The 20,842-nt window shown below is 35.1% G+C and overlaps 1 protein-coding gene across 2 annotated transcripts in view; it reads right to left on the bottom strand.

Annotated features, from left to right (window-relative positions):
• Positions 1-20,842, bottom strand: part of LOC126367798 (TNF receptor-associated factor 4) — a 125,150-nt gene that overhangs the window by 28,510 nt on the left and 75,798 nt on the right. The window contains exon 1 of one of the 2 annotated variants that reach the window (XM_050011545.1): positions 5,884-6,127. The exons of the other annotated variant lie outside the window; for it this stretch is intronic. Coding sequence (XP_049867502.1) covers positions 5,884-6,081 — 198 coding nt within the window. The 5' untranslated portion in view covers positions 6,082-6,127. Of the gene's footprint in view, positions 1-5,883; positions 6,128-20,842 lie in introns of those variants that run through there. 2 annotated transcript variants of the gene reach the window in all.

Below are 20,842 nucleotides of genomic sequence, written 5' to 3'. Positions count from 1 at the left end.
TATTTTAAGTGCCTAAGTAGATCAATCACTACTTTTTTGATTCAGATCATTGTTAACATCAATCGTATATACTTATAATTATTTTGATTTGTTGTTTCGTGGGTAAATACTACGCGTCAGAAAAAAAATTGTTTTTATTTAATGGCTTTTCATTCAAAGCTTTAGTTTTGCTGAAAAGAGTAGTCTAATTTTGATAAGTAAGTATTAAATTTTCTAAAAGTTATAAAAAGAATCAGTTTTATCAAGATTTTATGGATTTCACTGTATGTATCCTTTCATCGTAATACCCAAACAAACATATCTGAACGACTATATCAAGAGTACTTAAAAAAATAAAGTACGCATACTATAAAGGGTGCTCCAAATATGGAAACAAGGGCTCCCAACGGACGCGTACTAATAAACAGGGGGATGTAGATATTAAACAGACGTTTTCTAAATAGAAATACTCTTTGTTTAGCTTCTAATGCCCTTGAAGATACTTTAAACATTGTTCCTAAAGAACGTACATTTTTGTATGTTGTTTATTTATTTAAATTGTTTAATTAAAATAGAATAAAGATTTTGAAGCAGGTTTTTATTTGTTTTTAGAATAATATATATTATACTAAATTGTAAAGGTCGTTGGTGTTAAAAGTCAACCCTATATTTTAATCAGTCGCGACTTAGAAATTAAATCGATTTGATTTAGTAATTTCAACATGAAGTTGAGGTTTAAGGAATATGTCTTGAACGGCATGAATTCAACAAAATAACCTTATAATTTTCGTCAGAAAATAAAAAATTATATCAAAGCTCTGCACAAATAAAAGGGTGCCAGTAGCACCTATTAGAAAAAAAATGCCATCTGCCTCATAACATCAGCTGATCGCCATTAAATTCAATCCAAGCAACGGTCCATTTTCCAAAATTCCACTTAAACCAGGTAATGTTTTTTTTTTCTCCTGGCAACCTACGTCAGCTGTTCCTTTTAGTGCGTGCGCGTGCATTCAAAATCTCCCAAATTTTATATTTTAACAAGGCCTTGCATTAATGCCATTCAACATCTGCTAGAGCAGGTGCTCAGCTGGAATTTTCGAACGCAGCCGTTCGAAATTTAAATTATAACTTACCAGCCAGGATGTACGGCTGAAGATTTTACTTTTACGATGTCTTTTATAATGTCACTTTTTAATTTTATCTTTTTTAAACAATATACTTAAGTGCTAATGAAAGAGAAGTTGAATTGCCAAGTTTAATAGTTACTAATTACGTCTAATAATGATACTTATCTTTATTTCTGTACTTACTTTCCTTACTTATTATCAGTATATTATTATCAGCGTCGTGGTTCACGCCGCGACTTGTGCTGAGTGAGGCCCTTCTCGGGACGTCCACCACCACCTTATGATCATTTCGACAAACATCTGTCTTGCTTTTTTGTAATTGTTTTAGTGGAAATTTGATATCATGTTGTTGTCTTTTTTTATGTATGTGGCGCCTTTTTATAATTGACTATTTCTATTCTATTCTATATTTTTACTTGCATAATCGTCCATTACCCAGACCCTTTTAAAATTACTATTCAAATAAAAAATACAATCATACGTGATAATATTTTTTGTAAGTTATCATTCCGGAAACGCAATTTTATCAATATAGAGATTTTTTTGCGTATCCGCACCCTTCACATCCCGATATCCCCCGAGTAATCTTCGTATCACATAACACATCCGTCTGGGCTTCATTCATGACATTTAATACTACGAAATATGCGAGCGAAAGTCAAGCCCTGCATGTGAATATATGTTACTATACATCAATATATAAGTTGATATCTGCAACAACCTTCAAACTGCAAAGACTGCGCATTCCATGACGTGCTTTGAAATCATTTTGCTGATATTCAGTTCGTTTAGAGGTGATAAAGTTATTGTAAATAAGTTTGATTACGGTTTAGTGTCGTGATTTCTAGATTTCTTTAACAAATATACCTATTTTCTACCGGGTCAATCAGAAACTATGAATTGCCATTTGCTTCAATCCTGATATTATTTCTCTTGCTATAGATACCTATTTCCTACCGGGGATAGTAGATTCTTACTATGCCCTTCGCTTCGATTCTGATATTATTTCTCTTGCTTCCTCCATATTCATCATTTCTTTCGTTTAGATATTTCCATGACATCCCTAATTTTGTTAAGGTTTCCAAAAGAATAATTTTATGTATAAAAAAGATATGAAATTGGCATTTTATTTTAATTTTACTATGATTGTGATGTGTAGGGATTCCACTGCTTACTAATTGGACTGTTGTAACTTTCATTTTTCCAGTAAGAAAACATTTCACAATAAAATTTTGAGTAAACTGTACCTACCTAAATAATATTTCAGCATATTTATATGTATGTTCCATATACTGGGATTTTTTTAAAACTTTATAGAAACCTCTGTAGAAATTTAAAGCTTTAGCAAACAAAACTCAGTTACCGATTCTTCAGGCAACAAATACTCAAGTATTGAATAACATAAAGGAATGTTTCTTTCCGTTGAAATCTTTTGTTATGTGGCCGGTGTCGTGTTCCGCAACAGCTGACGATATAAAAACACCCTCTTCCTTTATCTATGGTAGCATTCATACAGCCACTTGTACCGCCTTAATAAACCCTTGAAAAAACGTCCAAGTATTCTTAATAAATTCCCAATTGACAGCTGTTTGATTAGTTATGACACAAATAGCTCATTTATTAAAAATATTGACCTTGTGTTTTTAGATCATGCTAAATTGCTAATCAAAAATACGTTTAAGGCAACAGTTATTGGCAAGAAATATTGTTTATTTCTTAAGAAGCATTAGTTTGATGTTTCTTTGATTACCTTTATAATTTCATAAGCTAGAAAGTTTTAACGTGAACGCGCTTAAACCAACAAAGCACCATTCAAAATCGACTTTTTTTAAACCTCATGTGTGCATGGTTCGCTTCCCACCAGTAGCTTGCACATGGCACAGAGGAATTTGACACGCAGATGTTCGTTCCGCCGCGGACACTATAAAATACCTAATAAATATGGCGTCCTGCACTTTCGAATTAATTATTATTCTATCCCTCATACGTAACTAGTACGTAACTTCAATTAAAAATAAATAATGTTACAACATCGTTCACTTCGCATTCTTTGTTTTTTTCCTATAAGTGACAGTATTTCGTTTATGAAAGTTGTTCAAGTTTTTATCGTAAATGAAACCGAAATATTTTAGTACAAATTCGTGATCAAAAACAATCTATTTGGCTGTATGAATCACGCCGAAGCCATTTGACCGATTAAAAAAGTGGGAGCCAAACGAGAAAGCATAGCTGCGACACCCATTAGCGCATGCGCGAGCTCTTCGTTCACCTCTGTTTGGAAAGAGCATCGTTGAATCGTCATCATTCATAGTAGTGGCATTTGGAAGTACTATTAAAAAGAATATACGTCATCGTGTCAAATAGAAATAATGAAATCAATACAAAAAAACATCACTGTTATGACGTAAATAACATAAATCTTATCAAATGGTTCCAATAAGGCCAATCGATCTAAATCTGTCCGTCGAATGATATACCTATAGGGCTTTATAAGTATTTGCTGTGATAACGCAAAAATGGATAAGCTTTATAAATAAAAGGTTGTGATGTAAATAAATCGTGAAGTGAGTAACGCAATATTATTCTTCAGAAATGCACAGTCACTTTAAGTTTCCTCGCCCTAAGCTACCGACGACTTTGTAACTAAAGTCCTAGCAATCAAACGCAATTTGCGTTCGATTTTCAAAGTGCGCGGTAAAATAATTTACCACCAATAAATGACAAGAGTCGCATAACTTTTTATTCTTTTACTTTTTAAGCCAGATAAAAACGCCGACGCTCTCGCTATAAATCCAAGATGGCTGTTCGATATTGATGGCTTTCTTTAAAATTTTATTGCAAGTTTTTAATTTACAACCCGATGAGGTCATATTCTGTCATATTGTGACGTTAAGCCTCCGCATTGATGGGCAAAAAGCGGAAAAAGTTCTTTATTGCGCTTTGTGGAATGTCGCTTGATAATATGCACAATGCCCCATAAAAGGCGCTTACTCTTGACTATTAAGTTTTCATATTACACTTGAACATGCAATGCAATGTTATACCTAGGTATTGGCCCCGATTCCTGCAGACACCACCTAATTTTATTTTAGGTTATATCCGTCATTTTCGTATCCGTCGAAAAGGAAAGGGACGGATGATTCACAGCTCTTAATTTTAGGAAGAATGAGTAAATTAATGTGTCGGGTTATTGACTGACGTAAAATTTTTAGACGGTTGGTTTAGATTTGTGCTTAAAATTGACGTGTGTTCCATAAATTTTATGCTTGTCGATTACCCGTCCCTTTCCTTTTCGGCGGATAAGAAAAGGACAGATATAACTTAAAATAAAATTAGATGGTATTTACAGGAATTAGCACCATTGCCTACTTAAAATACGTACTTATATATTTGCTTTAAAGCGGCCCCTTGACTTTTTGTGTATGAAATGCTATATGATTGTTACTTATTATGTTTTATTGATATACGTTCGCAAATCGTTTGGTTTTCTGTTACACATACCTACCTACTTTTTATACAATCAGCAAATTCTACGAATCGTCTAATCCAATTACTTACTAAGCAAAAAAATATGTCGCACATCCAAAATTCAGTATTTAGAAAGGCTTGTTTAAAAGGTGAAAGTCATGCCTTCAAGTTTTGCAAAAACTCTCATCTCTCGTGGCCTTGCCAAGGTAAGTGCAAGGGGGACATAACGGTGCGTCTGCGCACACCGGCGACGTCCATTCACCACTACACTTGACAACATCACGATACTTCGACAAACTTCACGTCCATCGGTGGTTTACAACTCTGTGTAATATTTGTCACCAAACAGAACTGTCAATGGACCTACGTAGGGTCGTCAATGTAGTTTTGAATTATTAATGGATACAAAATACGTTCCATTACTTCCTTTCAATAATAATAAAAGTAATGATCGACTAATATGGCAGATATGTGCGTGCTTTAAATTTCAGTCGCGCAATCATGGGAAAGCAGTTAGATTTAACTGTGACGAGCCTTATTGGAAAAGGGACATTCCTTATTAGTATCATTATTTGTAAACAAAGAAATGTCGGAACGGGCCTGAAATAACTCGGCCTAGTTAAGACGATTTGGCTTGAAACTAGGAAGTTACATAGAGTGGCTTTCAAGAACAGTTTCATAATAAAATGTTTATGTTACATACCTACTTAGTTACACAATAGATGTACTATATTGTCACTGTGGTGTAACGAGAAATCTCGTTAATAAAATAATTGTACCTAGGCACCTAGTTCTAGACTTTATCTAAACTTTACCTACTTTATCATACAGACACAACTGTGTGAAAAATTAGTCACAACTATAAGCTTTTAAAGGTTAATAAACTCTGAACTTTACAATTTAGGTAGGTTGATACTTACTACTCATATACGCCATTTTTAATTTTTCCAAAAACTTGCACACATAGTTTTCATTCTATAAAACACTGGTTCAGAATCCAATAAGTTAAAAAGATAGTTAAGTAAGTTCAAACCATGCAAGATCTTACTAACACAATTCAAATAAAACCGTCATTCTAAATAAAACTCAAAGGACTATAACTAAAAACTGAACCATTAAACTACACAAATAGCAAGAGAGAACCTAAACATAAATAAAAGTAAGTTTTTGTTAAGTAATGAAGCTGTTTGCATGCACAACGCGTAATGCAACTGCAGTGTTGCAACCGTTCCCTTAAGGAAAATTCCCCTTTTCTCCCTCATTATATGAGGGGACGACCCTAGAAACTAAAGAGTAGGCAAGTACTCACAATTTGGCTGATCTCTGTTATGGGGATCGGCGAAACAGTTTTATCTGAACCCTGTGGTAGAGATGAGGCGCTAGGAGTGGGAGATACTCCTGGGGAGCTCGGCTGGACATTGACGACGCTTTCCTTGGACGTGCGGTTGGGAGACAACCTCGCTGGGAAGCTGAGGGTCTTCGTCCACTGAGACAGACTGCGCACCATGTTGATCACTTCACTTCACAGCACGGGACGTCCGCTCCGCGCGACGGTCGGCGGACGAATGAGCCTACCGGGGGCAACAAACACGGCAGTGTCGGCAATTCACATCATGCATGTTGCGACCTGACTCGGGGGCTATGTGCAGTGGTGTGCGTGCGCAGTGTGCGTGTACTGGCCACCTAGAGGGAAGGTCCATGGACCGATCTTTTGTTTATCGGCGCGGCGACCTCTTAGCGGCACTGCACTTGGCTTACATATTTGCGTATTTTGGCAATTATTTAGTGGACATTTCTGTTTATGTGTTTAGTTTTTCACCTTTTTAGATGCATAATCCGCAATGTATGCCTTTACAAGCGATACAATAAATTGGAAACGGACCGCGAGATTCGCTCTGCAAACTGAATTTGAAGTTTCATTGCTTTTTTATTTAAGAAAACTCAGACCAATTAATTCCGTCCAAGGTTAGTTTTAGCTTAGAAATTTGTTTAATTTCGACATGGTCTAATAGTTAGAAATCAATAAACAGTTTTTAATCATAATTCACAATATTTTGCAATCGATTTCTGTTTCAATTTGTCCACTTAATTTCATGATCGATTTAATCACAAATGTATCGTCTAGATGAACCACTTATTATGAACTAGACTATGTCTAGTAAGTAGGTAAAAAAAGAACAAAATGCTTCTGAAAAATTATGATATATAAATAGGTAAGTACCTTGTTTTTATAAGTACCGCAAACGTGAGCGTATCTGTCTAGAGTCAGCAAAGTTTGTAAAATAATGTAAAAAATAGTGATTTCTGTCACAATTATTTCAAAAGGCTCTATTACACTAGACGATTTCTGAGGCTTGACGCATTGGTTAGATAGATAGGTCTCTATCTATACATCAGTACGGCAAAATCGGTTCCATGCCTCCCCTTGTTATTACACTGCCCTGCCCCGAGAAGTCGTGTAATGTAGGTAATATAGAGATACCAAAATCACATACAATAATTCAAATAGAGTTCATCGACCCCGCAAATGAACTACAACTAAAAATAAGGGCGACACAAAAACTGGTGCGACTTTCATCGTTTAAGAGAAAACTTGTTCTGAAAAAGACCTATTTTAAAATCAGAATAAAGAACGAATAATAATGCAAGTTTTAAACGATTCACTTCTTGAACCGACCGACCCACATATAGAAGATTTGAATTAGGAACGCCCCATAACGTGCGGAAATAACTGCGTTGCGAAGGGTGCCACCCTTCATTGGAGCATTGGTTTTAAAAGTGCAAATGATGTTAGTAATACGTACAGGGTGATATTTTATAAGGTAATATTTGAATATTCTTTCTCTTGTTTCAACATATCTGTGAAATTTCGTCATCATATTTTATTGGTCTAGAATTTTTCCACCCTAACTACAACTATCTAAAACTGAATATTTTTATTGCATAAGTAGGTATTATTTAAGTACTACGCGTGATTTGCATCTTACTTTCTCGGGCTGTAAACCACTGAATTCGACTTTATGATTTTGAATTCATGTTTGGATGTCACATGGTATCCAAGATTTGTGCCCGGTTAATGGCAATAGACATAGTTGTTGTGCGTTTGTTATTGAATGCTTATGGCAAATATTAAAGATCTTCTGGGGGGTTAAAATGGCCACATCAAAGCAATTCAACAAAGAAAACAATATTGCTTTTTGACAGTTGTTTGCATTGCGCACTTACTTTTATTATGCGCAAATGTCAAATTGCAATATTGCTTTCTTAGATGAATTGCTTCCATGTGGCCATTTTAACCCCCCTGGCGTAAAACTATTACAAACACAGAACTGTGGAGATTGACGGGGCAAAATACTGTGGAGGCTGATATCCGCACACGGAATTGGCGGTGGATTGGTCATGTCTCTAGAAGACCTGTGGAACACCTGTCCTGACGAGCTCTGACCTGGCGTGCGCGTGGAAAACGGCCCAAAGAGACCTGGGGCCTGTTTAATAAAACTTACATGTGTAAATTACAAGGACAGTTTGATGTACATTGCAGAGTGTGTGATCACAAATATTTTCGAGCTTCATATTAGCTACGCAATGAACACCAAATTGTCGTTGTAATTTACAATTGTAAGTTTTATGAAACAGACCCCTGGCGACGCTCGGTTGACTGAGAGTTTAAAACTCTCAGCATAGGATCAAACTACAGAAGCTGCTAACGATCGCGAGGAGTGTGAGTCTGTTATTCGAGTCCTACATCCCAACAGAAGATAAAAGGATTAGAAGAAAAAGAAGAATGGCAATAGACTGGCCCCCTACAACCTACATTGGACTTAAAACATAACGGCGATTAGTGGGTATTATACACTTTTCCTTCGGCGATTCAAAAAATTCAAAAATATTTATTTTTCAAAATTGGCTTACAAAAAATTAAATTACATATTATGTAACTAGCTGTAAAACTACTACCACATCGGAATCTGTAACGCTGAGGGAAAGACGTGGCCAGAAAACCTCCCAGCACAGGGCCCTAGTCCTACTGTTTCATGTTTTCCTTTCTTTTCTTTTTTTTTAATCCAGTTTGTATTACATAATTTATAGACTTAAATACAATGGTATTCCAATTACAGTCTGTGGAAGGAAAGTGAAAAATAAAGAGTCTATGTGACTTTATCACAGAAACAGTGTTTTATGAGCGATATGATGCTAAGGTTATGTTATGCTCCTCATACCGTCACAGTAGACTGAACGCATGTTTTTTTCTGATATACCTCTATCACTGTAGATGACCGCAGATGGCATTTACTACAAGACAGCAACAAAAAGGGGAGTGTAGATGGTATCATCCGGTAGTAAATTAAGGGCAACATGCTTAGAATGTCCAGGTGGACTCGTGTCTCGGGTAAACAGGGAACTGTCTAAGGTTGTAAAATAGATAGATAAACCATTTATTTGGTCTACAGTCACACATGCATACAATACAAATCAACAACAATACACACCACATATAAAATGTTTAACACACGCGGAATGGTAAATTTATATAAGTAGGTATATATATTAGGTTATGTATAAAGGTTAGGTATATATATTTGCAAGTATGTTATATATTTATTATTTTTCCTCACCTTAAGGTTGTCTGGAAGACATCGCTTTAAGCGATAAGGCCGCCATTTGCCATTTACTTAGTTAAGAGTCTTTTTGTAATTATTTCTTTTTATTTTGGTGCAATAAAGTGTATTTGTATTGTACTGTACTGTATTGTATTGTATCGTATTGTATCGTAGTGTATCGTATTGGTATCGTATTGTATTGTAAATAATGGGCTAATGAATAAAGATAACTTTTTCGTCATTTTTTGTTTCGAAATCGAATTCAACAGTTTGGAGTTCGAGCCATGTTTCGAACCGGTGACCATACGATGTAAGTCACACATTTTACAAACAGGACGCGTTTTTAATAGATGATTTAATAAACATCACCCCGTATATCCTGCCATAACTATAGCAGGGTCACAGAGGGTCGTGCGCGAATCCAAGACAATGCGCATGATTGCGTGTCGTTTCCGCACCACGCGCCACGTGCGCGCGCAGCTGACGCCCGCAGCGCGCGCGCACGAAAAAGTGCCCCCAAGATGGAAGTTGTAAAGATATCGTGAAAAAATTGAGGAGAAACAGTTACGAAGAAAAGAAGTGATTTTCAAGTGGAATAATAGGTATGATGATAAAAAGCTTTTAGATAGAGCCCTTGATGTTTGACATAACAAAAAAAAACAGGAAGGTATGGAATCTCAAAGGAGAGGCATGTGCTCAGCAGTGTGACTATCCAGGCAAGGGAGGGACAATATTACTTCTCTTTTTTTTATCTTAAGTACCTACTTTTTTTATTAGTCAATATAATAATGGGTAGGGGTAGCCAAAGGTATAGTATAAAAATACTATACCTTTGCCTACCTTTTCGGGGATAGAAGCGTGATGCATGTTATGTTTTAGGTTTGGAAATGCATAAAAATGTATAATTATTGAAAGCATTATACAGCTTTTGCTGTACCTCATACCTATACAAACTCAAATTCAAAATAATTATATTCACTTGATAACATCCCGCTAAACTTTGAATTGTCAATTTGTACATTAAATATTTTTTGTCGAACGTTTTGTTCGCCTAAATGTACTGCAGCTTCCCACAACCTGTCATACTCCTCGCCAGCTATGTTTAAGTTCATAGAGTATTATCAACCTTTAGCTTCCAAACGTTTTTTCGATTCTGCTCCGCACCACCCAAATCCCCTGGTAGTTGCGGCTTCCGAGTACATTCAGCTTAGGGACGGAACTGAAAAGTATCGGCGTCCGAAGGACGTAATATACGATCCCGACGACCCGATTACTCTAGCCATAGAGGCAGCCAATCAGCTCGCGACACCAAACACTTCAGGTCCCCGATACCGACCCCGCCGGCGTGGTCGACGATTTCCCTCATTCAGCGCTTATCGCTATCGACCCACTAGGGTCGATTAATTCTTTCAAATATTTTTCCTCTCAGACGACGCCCTGAGCCGAGGTTCGCGCCCAACTGGGCACCCTCAGGCTGTTGTCTTAAACGTTGTACCGGGTGAGAGCCTTCAGCGCTCCCCATTTGTCCGGCCAAGTAGGTAGTTAATGCCATCTGCGGCAAATCTACAATAAGTCACGTCAAAAAAAAAGAAATAATAATTATCAACCGTTTTTGATAGATACTAAGTCCCAAAATGAGTACCATTTTTGATAAAATAAACACATCAAAATTACGCAATATCTGCTATTAAAACCCGTCAAAATTTTAACTCATCAACCAGAAGGGTCGTTACAACCCCTTTGTAAGCAAAAACAACCCTTAGACATATCTTTGTCGTATCCCTTCCTATCCCATATCTTTTGTTCTATCCCATCCCTTGATATCCCATTTCTTTGTTCTTTGTACTTGAGCATGTAAAGACCAGTTTTTGAAAGTTTGAAAGTGATTGATGTAGTAGTGATTAGTTCTTTTTTATAGTTTTTTTTTGTTAGGTTAAGGGGTGTTTTACTGGGTCGGTTTCTATTGAATGGTAGTTGTGTTATTTGATCTAGTTAGATGGTATAGTTATCCGGTTGTTTTCTATAGCAAAGATTAAATCGAATGTTTCCAAGATTACGAAGTATTAAAAAAAGAGTTTCTTTTCTGACCAAGTCCATAAATATATTAGTATGATTGACGATATGTTTTTGATAATTATTATTTACTTATTTATTTAACAGTTTATTTTACACTGTGATAAAAACATAAAGACAAGATGATTTCATACAAAACAGATAAACGCGTGTTTTTCTAATAGCAATCTCTTTATTTATTATTTATTTATTTATTATGGTACATCGACAGCAGTACATACACAAACGCACAATATAAAATACACATAGGAAAAGTTCCGGTATGCCTGCCAATTATAGACGCACACAATACTGATAATAAAAAGTATAAACTAAAGTTAGCAAATTAAAAAGAACAGTAATTGAAAATAAAATTTAAAAAAGAAAAAACATCTCTTCCAGCAGACAGGCAAAGAGAAAAACTTATACTAAGTATAAAAGAATAGTTTATTTATTATGTTATGTTTTTGTTATGAGGTAAATTATAGATTAAACAATATAAATATATTGCACGCTTTACATATTGGAGGCAACAATAAATTCTAAATTTTAAATTCCAAAAAAAAAAACAAAAAACCAGTAGTAAGTACTCATAAAACATCATATTTAAAAAAAATAATCAGTACATGAAATTACGCTCTCAATATTGTCACTCGTGGCGAGGGGAATATTCTCAAACCGCTCGAAAATCTTGTCCGAAATTAGTCCCATGTCAATCCCGACGACTGCAGTTATTTTCGGGCACTCGTAAATTATATCTTAAGACCGTAAAATACCACCCTGTCGGTTGTGCTATGAGCTAATTACTTGTTCTTTGTTCAAATATAATTAGTAAATAGCACTGTAATATGTTTTTGGAAAAATAAATACTGGCGGTTAATTATTATTTGGTCAAAACAAAAAAAAATTCTAGTGTAATTTTGTTACAACAATTAGATAAAAATTTCGAGTACGATTTACGTTTTATTTCTATTTTAATTTATTCAACTGTCCTTTTTTAATTCTCTTATTAAGTACCAATTACTATTGAGCCGCCAAAGGCCCCTAATATGCTCATGTAACGACTACTTACTTACATCAGTAAGTAGTAACCGGGACTAACAGCTTAACGTGCCTTCCGAAGCACGGATCTTCTAACTTTGGGACAATCAAGTAACGTTAAATAGTAATCCTGGCACCAGGGTTGATGGGGTTAGTAATCCACCTCACAACCCACACGATAGAAGAAGAATAAGTAATTAAATAATTCGATACTCTATACAATTCCCTTAATTACCAACAAAATATTATCAGGAAACTTAATTAAGTACTAAGTATTATTTAAGCTACTTAAAGAGGGTTATTCCCATATCCGGCAAAACACAACATTTTTCAATTAGCAGGCAATGGATACCAATCTATCTGCCAAAAACAATTAACTGACAAAACAGGGAAAATAGACAAAACTCAAAAACGGCAATTAAGGGGATATGTTGTTTGTTCGGTACACGTGTGAGTTTTATTATTTTTAGGGGATACTCTGTTTTGGGTGATGGGCCATAAATTTTTTAGAACAATTATCTATTTTATTTATATGGGAAAAATAAATACAGGTAGGATACGAATGTGTTTAGTAATATTATTAAGGAAAGAAGGCTCCCTCTATTGCTGTATTTTTTATTTTATATGGAATTGTACCTTTATTTGATTACAACAGACTGATAATAAAAACTATTAAAAATAGCGTAATTATCTATATTTAAATATTTTTTGGTATTTTTATTATTATTACTCATTATCAGGTGATCAGCCTGTAATGTCCTAACCAAACTGGGGATCACAAAGTAAATTTTGTGATATTTCGCCACCGGGATTCGAACCTGGGACCTCCGGATCGTGAGCCTAACGCTCAGCCACTGAACCACAGAAGCCGTTGGCCGTTACTGAAAGTAATAATAACAAACAAAATAGCCCTAAAGTTCATTATAGCTTAATAAAATAATAATTACTCATTCTTCACATTAACGATGATTTGGCGAAATCCCAACCATTAGCACGTTTCGAAACATATGGTCCAATTTGGCCGTAACCCGGAGCCCTTAAAAAAAATTAACACCATCTAACACCATATGTGTCACGGAATGGTTTTAAAAAACATAAATAGGTTTGGCAAAGTGACCCAGTCTCCATATGGTGGGACCGATGGCTTGGATGGGAATGGCGGACCATTTGAATAAATATGGCGAGGTAGTAAACTGTAGATGAAAAGAATATCTAATTAATATATGTTACTACAAACTAAAACTAATTTATTTATAAAAAATCTAAAAACAATGCTAATTAAAAAGAGCTATTATACTGTAGACGAATTTTTAAATGATAAATTTTAATTTTATTACACACTTCCCCTCTTCCCTTCAACGTTGCTGAGCCCTACAGGGTCCATGTTTTAGTTCCTATGCCTATGTAACACCCCATTGTACTACATGGAATGCAATAAATAATTGAGAATTGAGAATAGTGAATACCTTAATGATACTCATGTTACTATTTGAAAAGCTTCCTTCTCTCTTCTAAACTTCTATTTTGTGCCTGTGATGTGAAACTCATATAATAATAATATGTAACATACAAACTTGTACACCATCATAGTATGTACTTAATAAGACACGATTGTAATAAAAACATTATGAAAGGGAAGATAGAAAGAAGGGATGCATAAATTAAAGCATGCAACAAATTAAAGAAAAGGCAAACGTCTTGTCTTATAAAGAAGTAAAAGAATTGGCCTTTATTTTAATTTATTTATTTATTTATTTATCGTTTATTTCAGGTACTAGTCCCATAGCATTACAAATTACATTTCAATACAATAAAAAATACAATAAAACAAAATAAAATAAAATACCATGCAATAAAATAAATTAAATTAAATGGTTAAACATGTCAACAGGATATACATTATGTCACATATAAATAATCTTGTTAAAATTCGTGTCATGTATATAAAAGCCGTAGTATATAGATACTACTATCTTGTTCGGGGATGCACGTGCTCTCTGTTCGAAGGAGGCCCTCAGATTTCTTAGTACCGCGAAAAAATCGTTGACCCTATGCTCAGCAAACATGCCAGACGCGCTACACCTTATTAGACAAGGATAGAGTCGTATCGAAGTTACTATGGTCCTGTAATTCACCGACTTGCTTCTCAATCGGGGAGCGTCAGATCGAACCCCGGTACCACACTTGCACCAATGAGTTATTAATTTGTCTTAACACATTCAAGGACAGAACGTCTAATGACGTTCCAATTCCAAGTTGTCATACTCTCATACTACCTATTATGAACCATCAATGACCCATGGCCTCTGTCCGTGAAAGGGTTAAGTGCAGTTTTCACTGATACACTTGGCTCGACTATTATAAACGGCGATACGGCTCACCACTTACCACGTTGGTCTAACAGAAAGTGAAATGTGGGTGCTTGGTTCATCTTGCGATGGATGTACCTCTGACTACCCCAATTGGGATATAGTCGTGAGCTTATGTTATGATAGACAATAATGAAAAATGATACACCGATAAGAGCGCGTTTAATTAGGTACTGACTTGGATTACTTAAATGAAGTCGGCAATAAAAGCATTGGAATTTGCATAGGTTATGCTCAGTAACTTTACCTGTTACTTAAACTTTAAGACATAAAACTCAATTGCTGTACTAAATTATGAAATTAGATAGGTATTTGTTGTAAACCGGTATAGCTGACGTTGGCAGGAATACCGCTAGGCTAAAGTGGGATTGGGCTGGACACGTGTGCCGCATGCATCCGGAACGATGGGCAAAGATCATCACGCACTGGGTACCACAGGACGGACACCGTAGACGTGGTAGACCCCGGAAACGATGGCGCGATAATCTCGACGGTTGTCGAAAAGACTGGATAGAGCTCGCACAGAACCGGGATACTTGGAAAGACATGGGGGAGGCCTTTGCTCAGCAGTGGGATCATACAGGCTAATAATAATAATAATTTGTTGTATAGAATATCAGCCTGTATAATGGTTTTCTCTTTGAATTTCGAAAACAAGACGTTACCTGTGTGTTTACCGTATTGTCATGACATTTCCTACGTCATTTACCTACCATTTAATTCCCAAGGTCGATGACTTATGACACTTCGTAAGGAATATTTTACATAATACAAAAAGTCGTGTGCATTGGGCACGAGCGTACTCAGAATAGTATATTACAGTAATATCAATGATGTGACCTGTTTGCCGCCATTTTGTTTTGATTGTCTTCCCGCCGTAACGCGTAATGGCGTCGTGATCACGCGTGCTGTGTACGTGACGGATTTGTATTTCGAATTTGGAATTTATTGTTTTTTTTTTTATTGATAGAGAATGTTTTGTAAAGTTGCTTTAGTTTTTAATTGCTTTGGATCCCATGAAAACTGAGTGTACAAAAATTATACCCTATGGAAATTAAAGATTGGTTATTATTTTGTTCCACATCCGGCTTAAATTCATTTAAATACCCGACACTAGACTCTAACCTGCAACACTCCTACGCAATACTGACAGACAGACAAACCTTAATTGGCAAATTATTAGGATTCAACACAACAGTTGGACAAGACCATATTTTGATTGTCTAGAATACCTATTATAAGTTTCTAAATGTCAATTTTTGAAATAATAATTATATTTCCGAATTAGAATATTTTTAATTGTTTTATTATTAATTCGATCTTTACAGTTTGTTTCGTAATATTTCTACCTATGTGGTGATGTGGTGACAAATGTGGGATGTTAAAATATATCTAAATATTATATAATACGGACTTTTTCGTACGATATTATAATGATCAATTAATTCAATTTAATTTTCGAATGCAAATTTCGAACAAACATACTATTTTTATTGCAGTTTGGAATTTGCAACGTTGTGTTGTTTTTTTTTTACACCTCTTATTTCTAGTGCATCAGCGTGACAGAATTATTACTCATTTAATAAGGCCTGTACCCAATAGTGGGACGTAATAAGCTATTTATGTTAGTTATGTCTTTTGACTATTCACAACAATCCATAGAAAACGTTAAACAAAAGAAATGTTTATTTTATTAATCCAGTAGTTATTGTTATTGTGTTGAGGAGACAGTTATAAAATAACTTTAAACATAAGAAAACTAGTTTAGACTTCAATAAATAACCGTGGAGATTCCTGTCTGAACGCACAATGGAAACATGAACACAAGTCCCCTACACATTAAAGTTGAGGTCAATAAAAATTGACGAGATTATCACAACTTTTACACTGAAGGAAATTGATGGCTGAGCATTTTTAAGTCGCGTTTATAGACATTTTAGTCTTAAGAATCAGGTACAGTTAATTACACCTTCTTATTCAAAATAACATATATAAACAGCCTGTATACGTCCCACTGCAAAATAATCAAAATATGAAAAAAAAATACGATTTTTGTAGTTAAGATGGTAAGCCTGTAAACATGTACGCCATGTTACATCAATCTCACTCTTTGCTTTCCTTCAATCCTCACTTCAATATCTTTTAGAGCTGGTGTTCTCTCTCAGTTTCGAGCCCAACTGAGCACCCTCAGGCCTGTTGTCTTAAATTTTATACCGGGTGAAAGCTCTCAGCGATCCCCATTGGTCCGGCCAAGTAGTGAATGTCATATGCGGCAAATCTACAATGTAAAGTCACGTCCAAAATTTAAAAATGTTAAAAATTATCTCAGTTTCGTCAATCTCTCTAGATATTGAACGTACTTCCTAAATTGAACATCTAAAGTGTGCTGCATCGATTCATAAATCAGCTGTCAGTTTGAGACGCATTATCGACCGTTATGGCGATTTCTAACACCACCCCCTTATGTTCAACACCGATGTGTAAACATGGCTATTTTAAATAGCCTGAAATAAGGGGAGTTATTGTGCTCTTTTGAGGAGACTAAAATTTCGTAGAGCCTCTTATGAATTGTTGTGAATATTGCTAAAATGATTACTTACCTATCTGCCATTAAGACAAATTTCATCTTATTCATGTGATCATAGAGCATACGGTTTACCAATCTACTCAGAAACTCAAGGCTTATTTTATAATAAGCTAGGTTTCCCTATGTTTTAAAGGTACATAAACGAAAAAACGTACTGTTAGTGAACAAAAGGCACACTATAATGGCTGTTTTGACGTGTGTCTTGCTCTTCAAGTTTCGTATTAATTAATAACTACGTTATAATCGCAAATAGCTGTACTTCACTGTATCAGTCAAAACGGCCATCATAACATAAAATAAAACAATCGAAAACAAATCAAACATGGAATAATTCGAATTTTAAACAAACACAGAATTCTATGTTTAAAAATAACCATCAGTTCCAAATTCAAACGCCAAAACCGTTGCGTCATAGACAACGTTCTCAATTTGAAAATTCGAAACAAAGAAAGGGCAGGGAACCTTTAAATCATGAAATAGTGCTGTGACATTGATGGTACTGCAACAAAAAAAAAGAATAAAGACGGTGACACATTTATTGCTCCTGTCAGTTCATGGTGCTTACCTTTGACAGCTCATAAGTTTTCAACTTTAATTTGTGATAAGCCGAATGTGTGTTTTAAGACTTAACTTCGGTAGGATAAGCTACTGGTTACTTTCACATTTATCTACAAAGTCTCTTTTAAAAACGGATTATACTTTTTGTGTCTCTGAACTAATAAGATTTATAAGGTGTACTTTACGTCAATGGGTCGATAAGACGCGTTAACAAGTTTCTCAAATAGATGCAATAAAATATTTATGTTGTGAAAGAGGTGTTTGCCCTCTAAAAAGTCGTATAACTTTTGCAGTGCAATAAACCGTGCCTACTAGTAAAAACATAAAAAAGTTATGCAATCTAATTAGACCATTTTAATTTTCATTAAACAAGTTAATCAACCTATTTTCTAACTTGACCTTATTTTGGACTTTTTTTTTAAATTGTCTCGGGTCTAAATTTCCCTTTACCAATACAACTTATCCACACTAATATTATACATGCAAATCATTTTTTTTCAAAATTTATTTTAATTTCTGTAAAGGGTCAATTTTACAGAAATTAAAATAAATTTCCGCCTGAAAAATTTTTGTATGACTGTGTGTTAAAAATAATCAAAGATAATTGATATTTACGTACATAAGAGTTTGTACTTAATGTTTTAGGAGCAAAATACTATTCGATCCTGAAAAAAAAGAAATTTGGCGAGGGCGACACATAAGAGCTTTTAAATTGGCAACGACGAAATGCAACTCTGTCTATCACGATTAAACCGCTTAACAGATGATATTTTGGTAAGTAATGGAGATAGTTTGAGATCTAGCACAGAACATAGGATACCTTGTATCCCGCAAATCACCCCCTGAGGGAATGTATAAAGGGGAGGAAAAACGTGTTGCGGACGGAAATCTAATATTTGTTATTCTCGAATAATCACCTAGCTAAGACAAAGCTTTCACTAGATGCCACACAACATGTCAAAAATAACGTCCCCACATACCTTCCAATAAATCACAGAGTAATTTCATTTCTAGCGTCGTTATAAGTGTTATTAGTCTGTTAAATGACTAATTACGTTCGCTGACAACGTGGTTTCGGGCATTAGTCGACTAATTCGTTTGACAGTCGAGACGGGTAATCATAATCGAGCGATGGCAATGGCGCCTCCCTAGACAGGCAATGGCGGGAAAGGGTTGTCGTGTTCCTTTTTTAAAGTTGACACTGGCTGGCGAGACGAAATGTCTTATTAGGCTTTTATTTTTTTATTTTTACTTTTAATAGAGCAATTACATTAGTGGGACCTTTCGTTTATGGTGTGGTCAGTTATCTTATTAAACGAACAAGTAGGTCAACGCAGTTTTCTTGTTGACAGACATCTGTGGACTAATGGTCGTACTGTTAATTGCTTAGGTGAACGCTTTTATATTTTAACCTAACATGATCTTTAAAAATATCTAGTTTTTAACAACACATGTCACTTCAGAATGGGATGTAACGTATATAAACAAATATACAGGGTGTTAGTGACATCGTTACGAAAACTTTGAGGGATGATTCAGGCCATGATTCTGAGTTGATATCAAGCGGAATGGAAGGGAAAATATTTTTAAAAACACAAATACGCAACGTGATAAAATTTTGTCACGGTCATTTTATCGATTCTAACGACATAATTACGTCGTTTTGTCGATTGGTACTAATAGGGGAACACAAATAAGTCATGTCGTTCTGTCAAAATACGAATAAAATCACATGGCATGCATGTTAGGGAATAAAACAAACTTATCGATTTCGAGAAAATTTATTGAATCGATCGATTTTATCACAATGCTCATCATAGCCCTGCCTGTGGAATACTATAGACGCCACGCCACTACGGTCGCTCCCCATTTGTCCGACCAAGTAGCTAATACCACTCGAGGCAAAGCTTGACAAAGTCACGTGAAAAAGAACGACTGTGATTATGTCACTATGGAGTCCTAGAGAAATACGACCCTTTGAGAACACCAAAGTCCTTCAATAAAGATTAAAATCTCATTTGATTACCCACAGAAGCGTACTACCGGAGGTTCTTAAATTGATGCCTAACTGAACGGAAGAAGCAGTTAAATGCTTAATATCCGGTTAAGTAAATTAGTTTAATCGATAACAAGTAACAAATAGATAGCTTAGCCAGTAATAGGACGCGAGTCTTATAAATCAGGGGTAATAAGTTCGATTTCCTGCGTGTATTAATGTATAATGATTATAAATTATAATAATATAGACATCTACGTTATGATTTTATATCACTACATAGTATAAAACAAAGTCGCTTTTTCTGTCCCTTTATACCTATGTACGCTTAAATCTTTAAAACTACGCAACGAAATTTGATGCGGTTTTTTTTTAATAGATAGAGTGATTCAAGAGGAAGGTTTATATGTATAATAAAATCCATTAAATAGTGGAGAAATACTGTTATTTTTGAGATTTTTAATGTGATGTTATAATAATTTCATTTTTTCCTTAGTATTGCACCCGAGCGAAGCCGGGGTGGGTCGCTAGTGCGTAATAAGGTTAGATAGACTCAGAATGTGTAGAAAAACGTTGGGTATAATTTCAAAAACTCCGTTCTTTGGACGTGCTGTATAAATTATAATAATAAAAGGAAGCATTGCACAAATTCAACTAATAATTAAAAAATATATACCCGATCTTAGTTTCTGTGCTGTTATTTCACCGGTACACTTTCTTCATCCGAAATTTTCCATCGCAAAAGTACCTATAGAATTGAAAATAATTAAAAAAGAAACTAAAAAAAAACATGAATTTTGCGACGGAATATTCCACTTGATATTAACTCAGAATCATAATCTGAATCATCTCCCTCAGTATTCGTTTCGATGTCACTAACACCCTGTATGTATAGGTTATTCTAGTGTAAAAATGTTTAATCTTCTAACGACCATATAATACGTTTCTAACACCTATAGAACCGTCAATGTCCTCAAACTATTGTAGATTCTCGATCACCCATCGTCTAACCCTATAGAATTCAATTAACAATCATCCCTCCAAAATGAAGACGTGGCCTAAAG

Source organism: Pectinophora gossypiella, chromosome 6 (genome assembly GCF_024362695.1).
Source record: "Pectinophora gossypiella chromosome 6, ilPecGoss1.1, whole genome shotgun sequence".
Taxonomy (NCBI): domain Eukaryota; kingdom Metazoa; phylum Arthropoda; class Insecta; order Lepidoptera; family Gelechiidae; genus Pectinophora; species Pectinophora gossypiella.
This window is presented reverse-complemented; position numbering and strand designations above follow the sequence as displayed.